The following is a 15,230-nucleotide window of genomic DNA, read 5'->3' on the forward strand; positions in this document are numbered from 1 at the left end:
TTTAATTATTTGCTAGATGTGCTTTTATAGTATTTTGTTCAGGATTATTGCATCTTTATTCAAGAATGAGAATAGCCTGTACTTTTTCTTTCTTGTCCTATTTTTGTCTGTTTGGGTCTGTTTGTCCATCTATCCTTTCCTCATTTCCTTTTTTTCAAGGGAAAATTGATCACTAATTCATCTTTTTAATGCTTCTAGGACGAAATAGGTTTTCCATTTCTCATTGAATCAGTTTTGCTAATTTGTATTATCTTAGAAAGTTGTCCAAGTTGAACTAAGTTTTCAAATTTATTGGCATCAAATTGTTCATTTTTGGTTAATTTTATAATCTTTGCAATTTCCATAGTTTTGTCCTGCTTCTCATTATTTGTATTTTTTTTTCTCAATTTGTCAGAAGTTGGTCAATAGTCTTTTAGAAGAACCAATTCTTGGCTTTGTGCATCTTCTCCATTGTATGCCTTTTATTTTTTTCATTAATTTTGTACTTTCATCTATACTATTTCTTTACTTCTACTTTAGTTCTTAAGTTTGACACCTAATTTGTTAATTTAGTCTTTTTTCCCTGTAACATAAGTGTTTACATTTCTAAATTTCCCTCTAATTACTGCTTTAGCTATGTTACACAATTTTGCTATTTAGTTATTTTATTATTCTTTAGATCCAATTATTTTGTGATTCCCCTTGTGACTTTTTTTGACCGAGTTATTCATGAGTGTCTTTTTGAAACTCGAAATGTGTTTTTTCCTCCTAGATAGTAATTTCTAATTTAATTGAATGGTGGTCAGAGAATGTGGCCTATATAACAACCATCATTGGAAATTTGTTGAAAATTACTACCTGGGCTTACATGTGATCAATTTTCACAAACATTCCACATGCGCATTAGAAGGATGTGAATGATCTAATTGTATAGGGCAACACTAAATGTATCCATTAATTCAATCTTAATTATGTTGTTCATATCTTCTGATTCTTGTCAGTAAGATCTAGTTACTATTTTGAAGTGTGTTAAAATTTCTACTATAATGGTAAATTCACTCATTTTTCCTTTTAATTTTGTCAAATTTTGATTTTTATATTATAAGGATTTGTAATTAGGTGCATACATTGTTTAGAATTCCGAAGTTTTTGGGCCCTGACCTTTCTACCATTATTTAGTACTTTCATTTATTTTTAGTCTGTCTGATGTTAACATAGCTCTACCAGCTTTCTCCTGTTATGTTATATAAGCCTGACATATTTTTCTATCCATCTACATCTTTTTGTGTTCTTTGTTTCAAGGATGTCTCAAAAATAGAATATGGTTGGATTTTATTTTCTTGTCCCATTTTATTTTTATTTTATTAACTGGAGAGTTTATTATATTTATATTTACTCTAATTAGTGAAATATTTGTACTTTTTGCCATATTATTTACAGTTTCTGTTTTACTATTTCTTTTTTCTATCTTTGTATCTTGTTTTTTAAAAAAATCTATTTTATCTATTAATTTGGAAATGATATACTCTTTTAGTTGTTACTCAAGATATTTTAGCTTGTATACTTAAGAGTAAAGCTTAAAGTTAATCTATATTTTTATCCTCTTCTTGAACAATACAAGGATCTTGGAAAACTTCAAATCTAATCATCAACCTACCCATCCCACTTCCAAATTATAACTTTTGTTATTCAGGATATTAGTTCTATCTTGCTTCATTAACCACACAAATTATATATTATTATTATTATTACTTTTTATGTTAAGTATTTTTTTTAGTTTTAACCACTTATTTACCAATTTCTTTGCTTATTATTTTTTCTTATATCAGAGATCATGTTCTGTTGGTGGCAAACTTCAGATTTTTTGTCTAAAATGTCTTGAATCAGATAACCAAGTTCAAATCCTGGCTCTACAACTTCTTAGACATGTGACTTAACCTCTGAGATCTTTGGTTTATTCATTTGTAAAACTGAGATAATCTTGAGCAGTTTCATCCTCTGCTGGGGTAGGCAAGGCTGGGAGGGAAGAGCAACAAGAAGCTCAGGAGATGAGTTCTCTGGAAGGGTGTCATGATCCCAAATAAAACAACACTATCATCACTTGCCTGAGTGCTTGATAATCTTGTAGAGAAGACAAGATTAACATATGTTGGGGAAAAAATTACCTAATAACAGTATTCCTGTATACTTGAGGGTTAAAGTATGCAATTCTTAAGTCAGTACTTTCAAATCCAATGAAATGGTTGGCTTGTCGGAGCTTATCAATGAAACTTTATAGTAGAGAGTGCTTGTGTAGATGTCAGCAGCCTGTTGGCCACTCGACAATCTAGTTCCAACAGAAAACTCCAACGTGAACACTTCAAGAGCTTCTAAAAAAAGTAAAAAAAAAGTAAGGTTTTCAAAAAAATAGCAAATTATTCATTAAACACCTGATACATATAGCATTAAATATTACAAAATAAAAAAGATAATAATGTTCCTGCCTACAACAAACTTATAAGAGTTGGGAAGGTAAGACATATTATGTAATTGAAGTCAGTTAACAAAGCAGTATGGAACAGAAAAGACAACTATAGAGTATAACACTATATATATAGGAAAGTTCTGGCTTGATACAAATAATGTATGTAATAAGGCTCAATGTAGGTCGTGTATTGTTTTCTACATTCTTCTTAACTTGTGTTGAGATGTGTAGATTAAACATGAATAAAAATCAATTGTAATTACACTCCCCTCCCCAAGGTATTCCAGGGCCAAAGAGTGTGACATTTGCAACAGTTAATCATTATTCTAAATGATGCTGCCTTTCTTTTGTATACTGGTTATATCTAAAATAACTTTCACTTCTGTTGAGCCTCATGTATCTACATAAATTTATCAGGTAGCTAATTTTTTATTGCATGGCTACTAGTTCACATGTACTAGGTACTTACTCAGACATCTCAAATGCTCAGATGTTGATTATATATATTTCTATCCTATAGAAGAATAAATACACATTTAAACCACTTGATTCAAGTCTTTCATTTGTAGAGTAATATACTTTATTTTCAAAACCATCTTTTTCATTGTACTTTCAATTAATGGAAAATAATTATTTTCAGTTACAACAGAATGACATACTGACCTATTAAAACTGAGCAGTAAATCAGCATTAAAAACTGTATATTACAGCTTATAGGCACCCAAATCATGTTTCTATTCTAATGCTAGGATGCACCTGTTTGTAGTCATGATTTTACAGTTAATATGCAACTACCCTAACAGCCAATTTTGGTTTCCTAGAGACCAAATGGAAAATACATTTTTGGAATATTTAACACAATTCCTCTACTCAAAAGAACACTGGACTAGAAAAAGAACAAACTGATGACAGAATTACTAATAGCAGGGAATAGATTCAAGATAATATTTAAATAATCAAGGAAAATGATTAGGTGTCTCATAAACTGTTGTGATCTTCATAAGTCTTGTACTGGCAAGCTCAACTTTCAAACATTCAATCTTGATATAACCCAGCCTTGTGTATATTATTCATGTATACTCCCAAACTGCCTCTCTGATATTAATTCAACCTTTTATACATTGAGCCGGCCATCATTAACCACAGCCTATAGCCATTGGGAATGGGCCTAGCTCTGCCAACATGAGGGTGTTCGTGGGAGCACATGGGTAGAGATGCGGTTTCCCACACTGCCCTGCTTATGCTGCCCACGTTGGCTTCGTTGCCACTGTCAGCCTTGTCCCCTCTATGGAAAGTAAGGAACTTTGAGGAGTCATAGGACTGAAGGCCTAGGGCTTGCATGTCCTCCCCAAGTTGACATCTCTTGAGGAACACAGTCTTCTGAGAACCCTCACTTGGGGGAAGGATTTGGTGAGGTAAGAATGGGATGGGAAGATGCAAGGATAAGTAGATAGGGGCAGCTTCCCCATTCAGCACCAGCTGTAGGTTCAAAGGGAAACAACCTTTTCTCTCTCTTAGTGCCTTAGCCAGGTTCCCATTTGAGGCAGTGGAGCTTTGGCCTGGACACATTGAAAAAAGGCACCACCCTGTGGTACCTCAGGGTACCTTACTGTCTTGATTTTATTGCCTCTGTGTTCTATCAGCCCTAGGAACTGTCTTGTTAACATATTACCTCCACAATTTTGTTTACAAATACTAGTTTTGGAGAAAGTGCTCAATCAACTGGCACTCTCCCCTCCACATCAGTTAGATTTTTTTCTTTTCCCTTCCAGGTACTGAGAGCATAACCGTGAGCAATCTCTGATCTTTGGCCTAAGATCTCCCCTACGGCAAGAGATGCCCGAGTCAACTTTGTTTCAGGGTCACTACTAGTTACCCTGGGGTCCCCTGAGATGGAGGTGCTCTGGGCCTACAGGTGCAGTAATGGCAGGAGCAATTATGAAGTTTTTTTTATAGTTCTAGTACTCTAAGAATAGAATGCCTCTTATAATGTTTCACTTTAAGACTTTTGACATTTTTCCTTCAAACATAATTATAGAAGTCTTTATGTAAGAAAATAGGAGATGGTCAATATCTAGAAATTATAGTCTAAAGACTAAATTATCCTACAGCTTTGATCAAGAGACCAGGCCCAAGTATGTGTTCTGAGGATGGATTCTCTTTGAATTTAAAATATGTGTACAAAGAACTCCTAGTACAATAATAGATGATGGCATCTAATAGTACTCAATCTTCCACCAATCTTGCCTGTAAAAACTTGGTTCATTTATTTATGTTTGGGGCTTAGTATTTCCCATTGACCCCCATGGTTCGATATGCTTATTGCATTGGGTGGTGACCGGAAAAATGCTATCTTCAGACCAGGTATTATAGAGACTAGCTGCACTTCCTGCAAGAGACCCATTCACTTCATTATTTCAGGAACAGGAAACCTGTAACTGACTGCTTTTTCTCACTCACCTCAGTTTAGGTCCTTATCACCTCATACTTACAGTATTTTAGCAATTTCTACCTATAGTTAAAATAGCTTTTCCTGTCTGCCCAATATCAAGTGGCTCCCAATGGCCTGTGTGGCATCTAAGGCTCAGGGTCCCCATCTATTCTTTCAAAACATGAAATAAAACATCTACTGGACACTTACTCAATGAGAGGCACTGTGCAAGAGTATTTCCTATATTTTAATTTAATAATCACAACATTGTGCAGTGGATAATACCTCTATTTTACGGAGAAGGCACTGGAAGCATAAAAAGTAACTATGCCTGATGTCATATAGCTACAAAGTGGCAGGGCTGATATACAATGCCAGGTAGAACTAGCTCTCAACCACTGTACTATGTCTAAGTGCTGACACTTACTGAAGTTTTAAAGCTTTACAAATACTATCTCATTGGATCCTCACAACAATGAGGACCTGTCCACATTAATATTCTTATCTTACAAAGAGAAAAAGCAGAGGAATTAGGTAATATTCGTAGTTCGTAAAGAAGTGGCCATGGGAGACTTAAACCAAGGGCGTCAGATAAGTTTTGGACCTGGATGCTATGTCTAAAGACCAGAAAAAAAAACCCATCAGAATAATCCTCAATTGAGAAACGATGATGATAAAGTACTAATAGACACTGCCAGTATATACATTTATGTGTATACATGTGTACACACACATATAGGATATAAAAAAGAGCTAGTAGAATATATCTCGTCTCATATACTCTTCAGGCTGCTAAAATGGAATATCATAAACTAGGTGGCTATAAACAACAGAAATTTATTTCTCACAGTTCTGGAGGCTGAAAGTAGGAGATCAGGCTGAGTTCTGATTGGGGCCTTATTCTGGGCTGCAGATTGCATTTTCTCCTTATATCCTCAGGGCAGAGGAGGAGGGAGCTCATTGGGCTCTATAAGGGCACTAATTCCATTCGTTCAAGCTCCACTCTCGCGACCTAATCACCTCCCAAATGCCCCACCTTCTAATACCATTATCATTGGGGACAGAATTTCACATATGAATTTGGGGGGGGTGGAATACATATTCAGTCCATAACACACACACACCTTCCAATTGTTTGCTGGTAAAATTCGATTCAAAATTATAGTGGGGAAAAAACAACAAAAAATCTGATCTCATGAACCCCCAATTTCAAAATGACCAATTGTCATAAACTCTTCAATGTTCTGAGGGTTTAGCTAATGGCTTTATGTATTCTTGTTTCCCTTTCCAAAAATAACTAAAAACCCGCAGCACTTTCAAGTTATCGTACTTAATTTCCCATGTCATTTTTGCAGGAAAGTGATTAATAACCTTTTCTTCAAAGACATTTCCTCCAAGGCCTTAAGAACCACGCAGAAGACGAGTCACAACTCCCAGATGTTGGGGAGAGGGCAGAACACAGGAGGGGACGCCGCCAGGAGGTGGGCGGAGGGGCTCCAGCCGATCCAGAGTGGGGAGGGGGCAGGAGAGACGAGGGGACGTCCCTAGAGCTCGGCCATACGGCGAATTCCCGGCCTAGCTCCGTTTCCATACCTGCTGAGGGGACGAGATGAGGAGGCAAGAGGGAGAGAAAGCGAGAAGTAAAGGAGAGAGGGGCGAGAGGCACGGGAGAAGCGGCGACCGCCTTACCTCAGAAGCCACAGGCCCGGGGGAGGGGCCCTCGGCGCCGCTGCAGACTCCGGCGCTCCTGGAGCGTAGGTCTTCGAGGGCGGCGGAGCAGGAAGGCTAGTGTCCCGGCGGGCAGTGGCTGTTCCCCCGAAGTCGCTGGCAAACAACCCTGAACCAGATCACGCCTCAGCGCCCCGCCGCCACCGCGGGCCAGAGGGAGGGGTCGCGGCGCAGTGACTCTCGGTACGGGGCAGGCCAACAGCACTCCGGCCCTGGGGCTTATTGTTCCGGGAAGTCGCAGACAAGGTCCAGCCGGGTCGGAGGACTGCGCGGCGCCCCTCCCGCCCCTCCCGCTCCGGCCTGAGGTCGACTTGCAGCTGCCGGCGCGCCGACTGGTGGCGGGCCCGCGGCGGGTGTGTGTCTCTTTAAGGGGCCGGGCCTGTGCGGTTGGGGGCGGGCAGGGTACGCGTCGCTCCCCGTGTGAGTGTGTGGGGGAAAGAGCGGCGGGCGGGCGCCGGAGGGAGGGAGCGAGAGAGCAAGCGACGCGGGCCGCCCCTGCCGCCGCCGCCGCCGCCGCGGTCGGACCAGCGGCCTCCTCCCCTCCCCTCCGTCGCGTCGCCCTGCCGCGGGGAGGGGGCTCGCGTCGCCGCCTCCTGCCGCTCCCGATGAAGCAGCTGCCGCCCCAGCCGCCTCCGAAGATGGGGGATTTCTACGACCCCGAGCACCCGACCCCTGAGTAAGTATCAGCTTCGCGGCCTCCCGCTGCCCTCAGCCGCCTCAGCCCGAGCCGAGGGCGGCGCGTCCTGACGGGTGTTGGCGCGGGTCGGCGCGGGGAGTAACGGGCTCGCGGTGGACTCGCGTGGCCGGCGTGGGGAGCAGGCCCGCGCCGCCGCCACGGGCCGCCTCGTCTCCGCCGTCGCGGGCCGGCGGTTGGGCCCGGCGTTGGCGCCGCTGCTCGCGTCGCAGCGGCGGTTGGGCCGGGCCGGTGGGGGAGGGGCGGCGCGGCCTCCGCTGCCGCCGCCGCCGCCGCACCGACCTGGTCGGCCAGAGGCTCGGAGGTCTTCTCTGGCTCTTCGCGGCCCCCGCGGGCTGCGCTGTAGACGAAGGGGCCGAGTCGGAGGTGCTGCGGGTGCCTGACTCGGCGAGAGGGCACCGGCGAGGGTAGGCCGCTAATCCCCGGGCTCGGGTGGAAGCCCGGCCCGTCGCTTGGCCTCCCGGCGACGGCGGCTCTGACCGGAAGGGCCTAGAGCGCGTCGCTCGGCCCAGGGCCGCGGAGGGGCCCGCGCTGCACTCTCGGTTTTGATTTTTTTCTCCTGGAACGCGATCCTGGCCTGGTAGTGCTTCCGGCTTCGTATTCTGCACCTTTGGCACTTCGGTTTTTGTAATGGTGGCGAGGTTTGAGTGGCCCCGATGTTGAGGTGACATCGGGTTTGTTTTTCCACCCGAAAATGAAAGCCTCCAGAGGGCCATACATTCTCTACCAGATTATGAGATTTGCACACTTTCTCGGATACTCTACTTTCTTGGTAACAGGAACCTCTTACTCTAAATGGATGACTTTCTACTCCTTGTGAAGACTTTGTTAAAAAGCAAGAATCGTTTGAGGAGTCTCTAAACAGTGTTCTAGAAAACCAGAATACCGTTTTGCCCAGTAGTGTGTCTTCAGCCTAGGACATTTTTACATTTCTGTTGAGGGCTGTGTCTGCTACTGTATCTGATATCTCAGGAGAGCTTCCACTTCAGAGCCTGGATTCACTTGTTTCCCTACGTCCTCACAAGACTATTGTTTCAAAAAGCTATCTTTAAACTCCATTTGCTGTTGGTGGTGGAAGTCTAGACCTAAGAATATACGACTCATTTCAAACATAACCGTTGATAGGGATTCCAAATGCAACTGTCACTTTTATGACCAGAATGATTCCGAGAGATTTGCTCTTTTGATACATTTACCTTAGTTCTGCTATGACTTTTTTTGAACCCTTTGCCAAATCTTTTACCTTAGTCCAAAAATGACTGGATCTTACTTGATAATTCTCAGGTTCAGTTTCCACACAGAAGGATTCTGTTGAGGTGTTGATGGTTCTCTGCACAAACAGAAAAATGATTCTGCCTTTCTGAAACAAAACCCAAGTCTTACTTGCAATAGTAAGTTGTCTCAATATGGCTTTATCTTTCCACAGGTTCTTGCTTATAGTGTAACATTACTGTTACTAGATTGCTTGGATTTACTGCACAAGCATCAGTCCAGTTACAAGGCTTGTGTTTGTAGGCTTTTGGTTTGAGACTTGGAAAACCTCAAAAAAAAAAAAAATTCTGTATCATGATCCAGTAAACACTTATTGAGTATTTGTGCTGTACAAAATAAGATGCTAGCTCCCGAATGGGCTAAGTACCTGCTTTCAGTTCCTTTCACCGGGTTGTTTGGTGAAGTCCAGAAGCTTTAAAGATCACATTCTTACACTTCTTGGAGGAAAACATAATTTTTCATACTGTGTGGGAAAATGGACTCAGAAGTTGCATCTTTGGTGGATATGAGTGTGGTGAGGAATCAAGTATGTTTTATTGTTTTATGCAAGGTCTTGGAGTTTTTATTTTCACTGCTTTTAGGTCTTCACTGCTTTCGATTTCTAATAGTGACTAAGTGCTGAAATAAGTGTGTGTATTAACCTACATGGAGTACACAAAGAATTATCAAATGTTTTACAGATGTGGGAATTGAAGCCTAGAGAAGTCAAATAACAGCAATCCCTATGAGATAGTGCGTATAAGCTAGTTAGAGCTTATGCCACTGCAGAGAGAGAAGAGCAGAGTGGTGTAGTGTTAAAGAACTTGGATTTCAGAGTCAGACAGACCTGGATCTGAACACTAGTTAAGCCTTGAACAAGTGACTTTATCTAAGTTTGGGTTTTCTCATCTTTGAAATAGGTGTCATAATGGAAGAAACTTTATGAGAATGTTTTATAAGCACTTGGCACAGAATATGGCACCATGTAAGTGCTTTTAGCTGGGGTCATTAAGGAAAACTTCAGAGGTAGGATTTTAAGTCAGTCATGGAAAGATTAGGTGGGCCTGTGAGGTGATGACATGGCTGGGGGAAGGAATGACCAACTGCCCCTCTTAGACTTTAGATAGTTTGAAATGTTTTTTAGATAGGTAGAGAAATGAGGCACAAAACTTAAATTCAGTTTGAAGTAACAGTTGGAACCTGATGTTCTGTGTTGTCTTTCTACCCATTTAATCAGACACAGCTGTAAGACCTGGCTTTTTTTTTCTGTGGCATATAGGATTGTGTTTTCAGGTGAAAATCGCTATAATCACCTGAGTATCTGTGCTGTTGGGCAGGCCCAGGGCCGGGTGTTGAGGATACTGCAAATTAGTCAGAGTCTTCAAGGAATTCTTCTAATGAAAGACACAGGCAAGTACTTTACAGTGATAGAAGTGCTGTTCTTTTAACATACACATGTTTATTTTGTGTTAAACAGGCACACTAGGGGTGAGTGGTGTACAAAACAATTTTCCCCTTGTGGGCACCCCTCCTAGTGAGGAGTCATAATAAATAATACAGACTGTTTAAAGGTAAGTGCTTTGGAAAATGGAACACGGTAACGGGGATCCAGAATTTCTAGGGTGGATGTTGAAATTTAAAATGAGGTGGACTGGGTGAGCCTTCTTGAGAGTGATATTTAGGCAGAGACTTAAAACGAAGGGAGTTAGCAGTGTTAATATCTGGAAAGAAAGCATTCTAAGTAGAGGGAATAGTTAGTTCCAGGGCACTGGGACAGACCCAGTGAGTTCTCAGTTTGGTTAGAATGGGATGAACCACAAATAGTAAATTATGTTGAAGTAGGGTGCAGATTTCAGAGAACTTTGTAGGGCCTTTATAAGGACTTTGCCTGGAGTTTTCAAACAAGGAGTGGCATGGTCTGCTTTCAGCTTCAGAAGGGTCACTCTGTTTGCAGGGGGAACAACTGTAGAAAGGGAGACTTGTATGTAAGGAAGCTAGAAATCTAGGAGAGAAATGCTTGTGACTTGTACCAAGGTGGTGACAGGAGATGGTGAGAAATAGTTGACTTCTGGATGAATATTTTGAAGCTCATACGAGTATGATTTGTTGGTAGATCAGATGTGGCATGTGAGAGAGGAGCCAAGGATGATTCTGAGGTTTTTGGTCTGAGCAGTTAGAAAGATAGAATTGTCATCAACTAAGATAGGGATGACTGTTAGGAGAGCAAGTTTGGGGGAAAGATTAGGAGTTCAGTTTTAGACATGATAAGTTTGAGATGCTTTTCAGACATTTGGATTGAATTGATACCCAAGTCTGGAATTTAGGGGAAAGGTCTGAACTAGAGATAAACTTTGTAGTCATCAACTTAGGTAGTATTCAAAGCCACGAGACTGGATGAGATCACTAAAGGATCCAGTGTAGAAAGAATGACCGCTCACCGCCCCCATTGGTGCTTTTAAACTGCAGTGTTAACAGGATTGTTACAGTGGGCAGTGTTAACGTGGATGGCATCCATAAACTTAGGTATGAAATTATCTTCTCACTAACCTCTAACTGGAAGTCACCATTTCTTTTAATCTGAACAGCAAGCTATGGTACTATTAACAGTACCTGTAATTTTACTACTTGTACAAATTACAGATATTATAATATGTTGTGGTTATTGTAGATATCTCAGAATATTTTCTGTGTTCATCACATAGAAATTACAGTAGATAGGATATCTACCACTAGATTAAGAAGCATATATATTACTATATCACATAGTTGGATTTTTTGTCCCCAATGTAATTGGTCTCTTTTGTAATCATTTGCAATTTATTTCATATATTTAAAAATATTAAACTGACAAGGAATTTGCAGCCTTCATCAGACTGCAGAATGGTCCAAGGCAAAAAAAAAAAAAAAAGTTGAATGCCTGGACTCTGGAGCCACAGCTCCTGGTTTAGAATCTCACTTCGTTTACTAAATAGCTTAATGAACCTGAGCAAGTTTCATAATGACTCTGTGCCTTGGTATCCTTGTATGTAAAGTGGGAATCATAATAGTATTTTCTGCAAAGAGTTTTATGAGGATTTAAGAATTAGGACAGTGTTAACTATTATTAGTATTGGATGGAAAGATGCAGCTAGAAAAAACAGTACTTTACAAGGAAAAGCATCATGAATTTGGTGAAAATAAAGTTTTTAACAGGGAAAAATGTTTCAGCATGTTCAAATAAAATGTAATGCAGTGTGGGTAAGTCGTGTTCTCATAAAATTCTCATAATTCATCTAAGTTACAGTGGGTCTAGAGATGCTATAGGAAGCCAACTGAAAAAAAGTATAAAGTGGTCACCAGATTCCACATATGGTCTGGACCTTTAGTATTTAGTAGCTTTGCAGCCAGCAAACATGACTCAATTTTTGTTATTTTATGAGAGAAATAGCTTTGTAGTGATTAAGGTATGTTCTATAGGCCAGGGTACCATCTTTGGGCTACTGAGGTACATGGGAGGCTAAAGTATTACTTGGAGGGTTTCCTGCTGAGTATGGAAAACCTGATGTGAAGTATTCAGTACTTAGGATATAGTATACCTCTCCAGAATTCATGTCCCTCTTTGCTCTTGCCTTTTCTAGATTTTAGGCCCACCAATCTTCTACTGACACATTGTGTCTTTAGAAAGGTATCAAGCAACTGTTGATACAGTTGTGTTTTCCTAAGAAATGTTAAAACTGCCAAGACATACTTTATACAAAGAAGGTTATCTATCAGTCATAGTTTCCTTAGTGGGACTTTGGTATTTCCATATCTTTTCTGCCACTTTTCATTATGGTGACTAATTGATTTAATCTAGTCCCCCTTTAAAAATCAAAATGCATTATGATTTGCTGTTTAGCAAATGTAATTTTTCTCAATCATGATATTTAATGTTGTTCCATGAGCATTGTCAATTTTTGCAGAGAAGCTAAGGTAGACATATGCTAGAATCAAAAGTTGACCTGCTTCTTCATTTCTGTTATTTCTTCTAGAGTACTGTAGAACACCTTATTTTGTAGTGCACCAAGAGCTATTATTCTAGGACCTTGAGAGACAATTCATATTAATTGAAACATTTACACCTAGAGTCCCTGAAAATCAGGTTTAGAATACTTTTTCTCTCTGAGCGAGATCCACTCTTCAGGGAGAAAGAATCTTTTATTTTGAAAATTCAGACTTTCTGGGAAATTGTAAGAATAGTATAATGAATTCTCATATTTTCATCTAGATTGATCAGTAGTTGAAATTTTGCCACATTTGCCTTATCCTTCTATATAAAAATATATGTACATGTGCTTGTTTATTTTTGGCTGAACCATTTGAGAGTAAGATGCAGACATCATGATCCTTCACCCCTAAATATTTCATAGTATTTCTTAAGAACAAACATTCTCATAGTTAACCAATGTGTAGTAACCAAATTCAGGCAATTTAGCATTTATAACAATACTGTTACCTGATACACAGTTTATATTTAAATTTGCCAGTAATGTCCTCTTTTTTCTGTCTAGGATTACACATTGCATTTAATTGTCATTTTCTTTGTCTTTCCTCCTTTAATCTCTGAGGATAGAGCTTTAAATAGAAGATTTGGAGGTACTTTACTACTTTTATTATCTCTGTGTACCAATCATAAATGTGTTATTTTAACAACAATAACAATGTCTGGTAATATGTTTGAAATGGTTTCTTTTTTTAATTACCAAAACAGTAACAGTGTCTGGTAATATGTTTAAAATTGTTTCTTTTTTTAATTATCACAACAGTAAATGCTTGTTGCAAAGGGTAAGATAATACAGATGTTTATAGAGGAAAAAGTAAAAATCTACCTTTAATTTCTCTTCCTGGCTCCAACTCTCCAAATCCCACATCCCAAGAGGTAACCACTACTGACAATTTAGTGTATACCTTTCCAGACCTTATCTTTTGTTTGATTTTTGTTTTTACATAAACAGAGTCATGCTGCTACACATATCATTCTACTTTTTTTCTTTCAATTATATCATTTGCATGCTTGCATTTACATACAAGCTGTGGTTTCTAACAGGGAATATTCTATACTATAAATGTACTATGTTAAGTTGCTTAATTTTCCCAAGTGTCTGGTTATCGTGTTAAGCAGTTTAAAAGGGCCTTAGGACATGTTATGCTGCGTAGAATATGTTTCTTCAAAAAATGTTTACATACTTATTTATTTCTATTTGTCCTGTCTGGTGCTGATGGATTAAATAGCTTTTATTCCTGCTCTGCTTTGATTAGTTGGTTGCTTATTTTAAAGAGAAAACTCAAAGTATTTGAGTGCAGTCTCCTGAAAATGGTTGGTTTGAAGCTAGCCAGTAAGCTGGTCCTCTGAAAATTCAATAGGTTTGTTGTTTTTCATACCGGTATTTATATTTGGAAGTGTATTTTCATGGAATCAAATGAGAGGCAGTTACCTTGTGTAATTTTTGGTTATCATATATTAATAGAATGTTGTATTTGAGTCCTTTAGCTTTGGAATTCATGTATAATGTATTTTATATTTAATTTGGTAGTCTTTTTTTTTTTCAATTAAGCTAATGGTTACTTCAGTATCTTTTCCAACTGAGCAAATACTTTGGCCATTTAGGTGGATGTTTAAAGTTGGTCTGAATTCCTAAAAATGCCTTTTACTTAAGAATACTTTTGCTGTCAGATACTAACATCTCAGAGGTGAAAACATCCTTGGGATGGTGCAAGTATTGATAGGAGTTTGTGCTGGCAGGCAGCTTCAAAGTCTGCCTCCTGGGAGCATTGCTGTGGGCTTGCAAGAACCTGGAGCAAGTGGTGGTTTTTGACTGTAGCTCTTCCTGCTGCCCACTTCCTGCCAAGTGCAGTTAGAGACTCTTTTTGTGGAGGGCCATATAGTAATCACCAATATTTGCCTCATGATTAGCTCTTTGGAGACTGAGGGACTAACTTGCGTTTTGAGTCTTTGGTTTGATATTTGGCCTCTTGGTGAATAGTTACTAATTGCATACTCTCTAGTAGACAGATATTTTTGTCAAATATTTGTAAAATTGCCTGGTTAATTATATAATTCTTCCATTAATTTATCCATTTTAATATCTGTAGCAACTCTAAAACATGAGCTGCACATTTTGTGGTATTGCTTCTGCGCTGAAAATTAAGAATTACCTGTAGTAAACATGAATTTGTTGAGGCACAATAAAACATTTTGTTAGACATAAGTAAAAATGTACTCCTGGAGTTTTGCTCAGAGTAACTATAATAGGTGTATTCTTTAAGCTTACATTTATTGTATCCATTAAAAAGTAAAAAAAAAAAACTTTTATCGTGTAATTATTTAGGAAACCAATTGTCAATATTATGAAAAGTATAGTATATAGTCTTTTGAGCAGGTTAACTGTTTGTATAAGGAAGTAATGTTAATAACTATTAAGAAATTGAAACAGTAATAGTTAAATATAAAGCCATTGTTTCTTCAGTTATAGTAATGCTCATGTGTATTATAGAGAGAGAGTGAGACTATTATAGTAATGCTCATGTGTATTATAGAGAGACAGTGAGACTACCAAAAAATGGTTGGTGCTTGTCTTTCGTTGACTACTTTTTTTTATTATTAGAAAAGGTAATGATAGTATCAGAGGATACGAAATTGGGGCAGGAGTTGGAACATGGCTTAT

General features: G+C 39.4%; 1 protein-coding gene across 4 annotated transcripts in view; it reads left to right on the forward strand.

Annotated features, from left to right (window-relative positions):
* The first annotated feature begins 7,027 nt into the window (after positions 1-7,027).
* SETD2 (SET domain containing 2, histone lysine methyltransferase) overlaps positions 7,028-15,230 on the forward strand; it is a 114,494-nt gene continuing 106,291 nt past the window's right edge. For 2 of the 4 annotated variants that reach the window (XR_004142419.2, XR_004142420.2), the window contains exon 1: positions 7,029-7,278. Coding sequence is in view for 1 of the 4 variants with exons in the window: in XM_031470192.2 (XP_031326052.2) it covers positions 7,208-7,278 (71 nt within the window). In the remaining 3 variants the exon portion in view is untranslated. Of the gene's footprint in view, positions 7,279-15,230 lie in introns of all 4 variants that reach the window. The other 2 variants (XR_010384864.1, XM_031470192.2) reach the window with 2 other exon arrangements.

The sequence above is a fragment of the Camelus dromedarius genome, chromosome 17, assembly GCF_036321535.1.
Source record: "Camelus dromedarius isolate mCamDro1 chromosome 17, mCamDro1.pat, whole genome shotgun sequence".
Taxonomy (NCBI): Eukaryota; Metazoa; Chordata; class Mammalia; order Artiodactyla; family Camelidae; genus Camelus; species Camelus dromedarius.